The 8,251-nt window shown below is 56.3% G+C and overlaps 1 protein-coding gene across 1 annotated transcript; it reads right to left on the minus strand.

Moving 5' to 3' along the window:
• Positions 1-241: 241 nt before the first annotated feature.
• On the minus strand, positions 242-4,515 carry plagl2 (pleiomorphic adenoma gene-like 2). The gene is made up of 3 exons (XM_067240442.1): positions 4,493-4,515; positions 3,094-3,650; positions 242-2,249 (listed from the first exon to the last, which is right to left on the minus strand). Exons 2-3 carry the CDS (start codon positions 3,522-3,524, stop codon positions 779-781), a joined length of 1,902 nt encoding a protein of 633 aa, XP_067096543.1. The 5' UTR covers positions 3,525-3,650; positions 4,493-4,515; the 3' UTR covers positions 242-778.
• Between the last annotated feature and the right edge of the window lie 3,736 nt (positions 4,516-8,251).

The raw sequence follows: 8,251 nt of genomic DNA on the forward strand, positions 1-8,251 counted from the left end.
ATGTCAGCCTGGTTCAGATCTACCCTGGTCAGGATGTCAGCCTGGGTCAGATCTACCCTGGTCAGGATGTCAGCCTGGTTCAGATCTACCCTGGTCAGGATGTCAGCCTGGTTCAGATCTACCCTGGTCAGGATGTCAGCCTGGGTCAGATCTACCCTGGTCAGGATGTCAGCCTGGGTCAGATCTACCCTGGTCAGGATGTCAGCCTGGGTCAGATCTACCCTGGTCAGGATGTCAGCCTGGGTCAGATCTACCCTGGTTAGGATGACAGCCTGGGTCAGACCCTGGTCAGGATGTCAGCCTGGGTCAGATCTACCCTGGTCAGGATGTCAGCCTGGGTCAGATCTACCCTGGTTAGGATGACAGCCTGGGTCAGATCTACCCTGGTTAGGATGACAGCCTGGGTCAGACCCTGGTCAGGATGACAGCCTGGGTCAGATCTACCCTGGACGTGTCTCTCAGGCTGCTGGTGGAGGTGGTGTACTGCACCAACGCTGCTTCCTCTACAGGAGAGATCAGGACGCCTGGTACTAGATATCTTGCTATTCTATTCCAATAAAGACATTAATGGAAGGCCGAAAAAAAACGTTTGTGTGCTTTTAACTACGGGTACGTCGGGGCTGGGGCTGGGGTAGGGCTGGGACTGGGACTACCCACTGGGCTGGGGCTAGAGATGGGCTGGGATAGTACTGGGCTGGTTTGGGGCTGGACTGGGCTGAGGACTGGGTCCAGCTGCAGGACTAGGTCCAACTGCAGGACTGGGTCCAGCTCTAAGCCGTCACTGGAAGGCTTGGTGGAAGCGAGGCAGCGTGGTGGTGCTGAGGCTGGAGCTGAAGACTGGAGGGAGGGGCTGCAGGGGCCCCAGTCCCCCCGCGGCCCCCAGGCCCCCTGCAGGGCCCCCAAGCTCCTGAGGTTGCAGCTGCAGAGAGGTAAGGGAGGCGGAGCCGGATGCTGCTGCCAGCTGGGCCTCGGCGGCATGCAGGGAGGAGGAAGAGGAAGAGGAGGAAGAGGAGGAGGCTGCCGACGAGGTGTAGCCCATCACCATTCCTCCGGCGCTCATGGGGGCGCTGTAGGGAGGCAGGTTGAAGGGCAGGAAGCTGAGGAGGTGGGAGAAGTCCATGTTAGCAGCACACAGAGACTCGGACATCACGGCGGGGCTCTTGGACAGAAGGGCGTCCCCGCACAGGTCATCTGGCAGGCCGGCCGATGGCTCCAGCCCCTCCTTAGGGGGCGAAGCAGCAGCAAGGGGGTCTGCAGAGTGGGCCCCAGGCGAGGGGGCCCCGGGGAGGCCGCTCTGCAGATCCATGAGGAAGCTCTCCATCTCCACCTTGAGAGGCTTGTCCAGCAGATATGAGGTAGATCCCAGCTGGTACTTAGGGGGGGGTGGGAGGGGCTGGGGCCCTTGGGCGGGCAGGGGCGGGGAGTGATGGTGGTGGTGGTGGTGGTGGTGATGGTGATGGTGGTGAGGGTGGTGAGGGTGGTGGTGGGGGTGGAGGGACGTGGGGGGGTCCATGTGGCAGCCCATGCCCATAGCGGCAGACAGGGAGCTGGGCATCAGGGAGGGGTGGTGCCCCCCTCCAGGGCTGGGCAGGGGCTGGAGGTGGTGGGGGTTGTACATGCCCATGGGGAAGGCCGTCCCACCGGGGAAGGGCTTGGCCATGAGGGGGTCCTTGGTGGAGCTCATGCTGCACATCATGGGGCTGAGCTCCTCCTTGATGGGTCCAGACCCCAGCAGCCCCAGCAGGTCTGGCGGCTCCGTCTTGATCTTCAGCAGCTCCTGGGAGTGGCTCTTCTTCACGTGTCTCGTGAGGTGGTCCTTCCTGCCAAAGCGCTGGGCGCAGTACTGGCACAGGAAGTCCTTGCGGCCCGTGTGCACCACCATGTGGCGGCGGACGTCCTTGCGCGTGTAGAAGCGGCGGTCGCAGTGGTCGCAGGGGTGCTTCTTCTCCTTGGCGCCGCCCGACGACTTCCCCGAATGGCTCTTCAGGTGCTCCAGCAGCGCCGGCGTGCTCTCGTAGCTCTGCAGGCACACCTTGCAGGTGAGGTCCCCTGCTGTGGCCGAGTGCATGGCTACATGGCGTTTGTAGCCCAGCTTGGTGTTGTAGTGCTTCCCACAGTCCTGGCAGCGGAAGGCCTCTTTGTTTGGGTCGTGGGTCTGGAGGTGGTTCTTCAGGTGGTCCTTGCGGTGAAACATCTTCTCGCAGAACGAACACTGGTGAGTCTTCTGAGGGGAGTGTGTGGCCATATGCCTGCGCGGGGGGGGAGGGGGAGACAGGGGAGAGGGAGGGAAGAGAGAGGGGGACGGAGAAAGACAAATGTGAAAGAGGAAGATGGAAAGATCAGGAATTATGTTTAATAATTTACTCATTTAGCAGATGCTTTTATCCTAGGTGACGAACCGGGGGGGAAATATACAGTGAAGCGTATAACCTTAACCACTAAGCTTTACTCATCCGTATAGTTTAATGTAAATATTTACTACATGCATTATTGTGTAAATAAAAGTGAATGTTGGAATGTGGATCATCATTGCTGTGCCGTGCCTGGTAGCTGAGATGTTACTTTACACTGTGTCTGGTAGTAGAGATGTTACTTTACACTGTGTCTGGTAGTAGAGATGTTACTTCACACTGTGTCTGGTAGCTGAGATGTTACTTTACACTGTGCCTGGTAGCTGAGATGTTACTTTACACTATGCCTGGTAGCTGAGATGTTACTTTACACTGTGCCTGGTAGCTGAGATGTTACTTTACATTGTGTCTGGTTGCTGAGATATTACTTTACACCGTGTCTGGTTGCTGAGATGTTACTTTACACTTTGTCTGGTAGAAGATGTGTTACTTTACACTGTGTCTGGTAGCTGAGATGTTACTTTACACTGTGTCTGGTAGTAGAGATGTTACTTTACACTTTGTCTGGTAGTAGAGATGTTACTTTACACTGTGTCTGGTAGAAGAGATGTGGTTACTTTGCATTGTGCCTGGTAAATACAGACCGTTCCTCGACTCTGACTTGAAATACTGTTAGAACCTTGATCTGTTGTTGTTTCTATCGGCATTGTTGTAGTTTGTTTGCAGTGTTGGATGAAGGTACCTTAGGAGCTTGTATTTGGAGCTGAAGGACTTGGAGCAGTGATGCTGAGAGCAGTGAAACGCCTTCTCTCCACTCCTCTCTTCCCTCTCCCTTTCTCTCTCCGTCTCTTTCTCTCTCTGAGAGGGGTGGAGCTTCTCTCCGCGGTGACAGAGCAAGTGAAGGCGGAGCTTCTCCTGACAGCCAATCAGAGCCCCACACACCGGACACTCCTTCCCACTGCCTCCTCCTCTCTCTTCCCTCACTTTCTCCCTCTCTCTCCCCCTCTCCCTCTCTCGCTCTCTCTCTCTCTCCGTCCGTGGCAGGGCGGTTTCCCCGTACAGTTTGGCGGCGGCGTTGGAGGCGTGGCTTGCGGCGGCTCTGCGCTGCTCTTCGTCCGGCGTGATCAGGGCGGTATAATGGCGGCGTTGGGCATCAGCTGCGGCTGCTGCCATGGCAGCCCTAGGGTGCCGTTGCCATGGAGACGCGGCCGTGTCTCACCCTGACCCTGCCTATCGGGCGCTAAGTGGCTGCAGCAAGGGGGGACGGAGTCAGGTAGGTGGAGGGTTATGCTCAGTCTCCTGGAAGAAAGAAAATAAAGAACATAGAGGTAAGAGGAACTTTTAAGACAGCTATCTCAAGGTTAGGGTTATCTCAGTACAGACATCTCTGAGTTAGGTCATCTCAAGGTTAGGGTTACCTCAGTACACCCTGGAGGTTAACCCTGACCCTGTATGTTAACCCTGACCCTGTATGTTAACCCTGACCCTGGAGGTTAACCCTGACCCTGTATGTTAACCCTGACCCTGGAGCTGGAGGTTAACCCTGACCCTGGAGGTTAACCCTGACCCTGGGAGAGGGGGGAGGGAGAGAGGGTGTGTCGCTGTGTGGGCTGCCCTTGGAATGTGCTTTGTGGTGAGGCCCCCAATACACCCACCCTGAGGTGGTCACTAGCACCCCCCCCCTCACACACACACCACCCTGCCCTCACACACCACCCCCACACACACACCACCCCCCCCCACACACACACACACCCTCACACACACCACCCCCCCTCACATACACACCACCCTGCCCTCACACACAACCCCCCCACACACACACACACACACCCCCCACACACACACCACCCCCCCACACACACACCACCCCCCCTCACACACACACACCCCCCCTCACACACACCACCCCCCCTCACACACACACCACCCCCCCTCACACACACCCCCTCACACACACCACCCCCCCTCACACACACACCACCCCCCCTCACACACACCACCCCCCTCACACACACCTCGCTCTGGATAAGAGCGTCTGCTAAATGACTAAAAAGTACAGACATCTCTGAGTTAGGTTATCCCAGGGTTAGGGTTATCTCCCCACGATTATCTCAGTTACTGATAGGAGAGGAACTCACCTGTATTGTAGTATCTGATCTACCTCCAGCCTCCCCTCGTCCTCCCTCTCACTCTTCTTCTCTCTCTCTGTGTCTCTCTCCTCCTCCTCCTCCTCCTCCTCCTCCGCCTCCTCACCCTGTACCAACAGCTATGGTTGGGGGTGAGTGGGGAATAGTGTTCTGCATCCTTAATGCCCTGAGAGATGAGAACAAAGTACAAAAGTTCAGAACAGCCACTCTCTTCGAGGGTCAACATGCACAGAACATGTGAAGATGTTAGCAGTGTTTCTTGATCATGCTGGAGTGCAGTTGCCAGTTTCCACCACTAGGTGTCACTGTAGGCTGTGTGGGTGTGTGTGTGGTGGATGTGTGGATGTGTGTGTCTTCAGACAACAGTGGGGAACACAAGAGAAGCTTTGAGTGACTGTATACATGTGTGCACATGTTATGAAAGTGGATAAGGCTAATTCTTAAGAAAACTGAGCAAAACATGTATACATACACACACCCTCTCACAGACACATAAACATACAGACACAAGCGCACACACACAGAAGGCCTCAAACTTGTTTTTCCAAACCTGTGTAACCCTAACAGCCCTACCAGCTGTGTCACTATACCAGCTACTCCAGCTTGAAATCAGAATCAGAGCTCAAAGTCAGGGTCAGTGGTCAGGGTCAGAATGTTGCAATCTCTCCTGTTCAGCTCTGACCTTATGGGCCAATCCTCTTCCTCCACACTGAACAGTCACATAGCTGCACACTGCAACATGGGTGACATGAGAGTGTACACACACAGCATACACACACAGCATACACACACAGCATACATGTGTGTGTAAAGTGTGTGTTAAGTGTGTGTGACAGCCATGGCGTGGTGTTCAGGTCGTAACCCAGCAGGGCTGATACGGGGGATGACACACTTCCTATTGAGGGTGTGTGAGGGGGGGTGTGTGAGGGGGGGTGTGTGAGGGGGGGGTGTGTGAGGGGGAGTGGTGTGTGAGGGGGGGTGTGTGAGGGGGGGTGGGGTGTGAGGGGTGGTGTGTGAGGGGTGGTGTGTGAGGGGGAGTGGTGTGTGAGGGGGGGTGTGTGAGGGGGGGTGGGGTGTGAGGGGTGGTGTGTGAGGGGGAGTGGTGTGTGAGGGGGGGTGTGTGAGGGGGGGTGGGGTGTGAGGGGTGGTGTGTGAGGGGTGGTGTGTGAGGGGGAGTGGTGTGTGAGGGGGGGTGTGTGAGGGGGGGTGGGGTGTGAGGGGTGGTGTGTGAGGGGGAGTGGTGTGTGAGGGGGGGTGTGTGAGGGGGGGTGGGGTGTGAGGGGTGGTGTGTGAGGGGTGGTGTGTGAGGGGGAGTGGTGTGTGAGGGGGGGTGTGTGAGGGGGGGTGTGTGAGGGGGGTGGTGTGTGTGTGAGGGGTGGTGTGTGTGAGGGGTGGTGTGTGAGGGTGGGTGGTGTGTGAGGGGTGGTGGTGTGTGGAGGGTGGTGTGTGAGGGGGGGTGGTGTGTGTGTGAGGGGTGGTGTGTGAGGGGGGGTGGTGTGTGAGGGGTGGTGTGTGAGGGGGGGTGTGTGTGAGGGGGGTGGTGTGTGAGGGGGGTGGTGTGTGAGGGGTGGTGTGTGAGGGGGGTGGTGTGTGTGTGAGGGGTGGTGTGTGTGAGGGGTGGTGTGTGAGGGTGGGTGGTGTGTGAGGGGTGGTGGTGTGTGGAGGGTGGTGTGTGAGGGGGGGTGGTGTGTGTGTGAGGGGTGGTGTGTGAGGGGGGGTGGTGTGTGTGTGAGGGGTGGTGGTGTGTGGAGGGTGGTGTGTGAGGGGGGGTGGTGTGTGTTTGAGGGGTGGTGGTGTGTGGAGGGTGGTGTGTGTTGGGGTGGTGTGTGTGAGGAGGGGTGGTGTGTGTGTGAGGGGTGGTGTGTGAGGGGGGGTGGTGTGTGTGTGAGGGGTGGTGTGTGTTGGGGTGGTGTGTGTGAGGAGGGGTGGTGTGTGTGTGAGGGGTATGTGTGTGTTGGGGTGGTTTGTGTGTGAGGGGGGGTGTGTGTGTGGAGGGAGGTGTGTGTGTGAGGGGTGGTGGTGTGTATGAGGGGTATGTGTGTGAGGGGGGGTGGTGTGTGTGAGGGGGGGTGGTGTGTATGTGAGGGGGGGTGGTGTGTGTGAGGGGGTGTGTGTGGGGGGGTGGTGTGTGTGTGGGGGTTGTGTGTGAGGGGGGGGGTGCTAGTGACCACCTCAGGGTGGGTGTATTGGGGGCCTCACCACAAAGCACATTCCAGGGGCAGCCCACACAGCGACACACCCTCCCTCCCCCATCTCCGTCCCCCATCTCCCAGGGTCAGGGTTAACCTCCAGGGTTAGGGTTAACCTCCAGCTCCAGGGTCAGGGTTAACATACAGGGTCAGGGTTAACCTCCAGGGTCAGGGTTAACCTCCAGGGTCAGGGTTAACCTCCAGCTCCAGGGTCAGGGTTAACATACAGGGTCAGGGTTAACCTCCAGGGTCAGGGTTAACCTCCAGGGTCAGGGTTAACCTCCAGCTCCAGGGTCAGGGTTAACATACAGGGTCAGGGTTAACATACAGGGTCAGGGTTAACATACAGGGTCAGGGTTGACCGACAGTTAGACCTAACCTGGTGTGTCTGTGTGACCTAACCTGGCGTGTGTGTGTGTGGTGGGGTGCTGGAATGTTGCCGAACAACCATTCTCTCTAGACTAGTCTGGCTTAAGGTCCTCCTCTCTTACTCTTCTCCTTCCCTCCTCCTGTCTCCCTTTCTTCTTTCCTCCTTCTCTCCTACTCCTCCTTCTCTCTCTTCCTCCTATCCTTCCTCTTCTCCTCCTCTCCCCCTCTACCTCCTCCTCCTCCTCTCCTCCTCCTCCTCCTCTACCTCCTCCTCCTCTCCTCCTCCTCTCCTCTCCTCTCCTCTCCTCCTCTCTACAGCTAGCCAAATAAACAGGAGAGATTAAAGTGTGTGTGATTAAAGTAAAAAGTGCACATGCATGTGTGTTCTCGTGCGCAAGTGCACGTGTGTGCGTGCGTCTGTGAGTGTGTATCTATGTGTGTGTGTATCTGTGTGTGAGTGTATGTGTGAGTGTATGTCTGTGAGTGTGTAAGTTTGTGTGGTTTAGGGGAAGCCCTTCCGCCTGGGAGCCCCATGGTGACACAGCAGCAGTAGGCACTCTGCCAGCAGGCGCCATGCCAACACTCGCTCCATCTCTTCTATCTCTCTTTCTCTCTATTTCTCCTCTCGCTCGCTCTCAGTATCTGATTCTTCTTTCTTCTCTCAGCTTTCTCTCCATTAGCCACGCTCTTCCTATCTTTCCATCTGTCTCTCTCCTTCTCTCTCCTTCTATAGCTCTCTCCTTCTTCTCTCTCCTCTCTCTCCTTCTTTCTCTTTCTCTCTCCTTCTATAGCTCTCTCCTCTCTCTCCTTCTCTCTCCTTCTATAGCTCTCTCCTTCTCTCTCTCTCCTTATCTCTCCTTCTCTCTCCTTCACTCTCCTTCTCTCTCATTCTCTCTCTCTTTCTCTCCTTTTCTCTCTCCTTCTATAGCTCTCTCCTTCTCTCTCTTTCACTCTCCTTCTCTCTCCTCTCTCCTTTTCTTTCTCCTTCTCTCTTTCCTTCTCTCTTCTTCTCTCTCTCCTTCTATAGCTCTCTCCTTCTATATCTCTCTCCTTCTCTCTCCTTCTCTCTTCTTCTCTCTCTCCTTCTCTCTCTCCTTCTATAGCTCTCTCCTTCTATATCTCTCTCCTTCTCTCTCCTTCTCTCTCCTTCTCTATCTCATTCTATAGCTCTCTCCTTCTCTCTCTCCTTCTA

This window comes from Osmerus mordax, chromosome 7 (assembly GCF_038355195.1).
Source record: "Osmerus mordax isolate fOsmMor3 chromosome 7, fOsmMor3.pri, whole genome shotgun sequence".
NCBI classification, from domain to species: Eukaryota; Metazoa; Chordata; class Actinopteri; order Osmeriformes; family Osmeridae; genus Osmerus; species Osmerus mordax.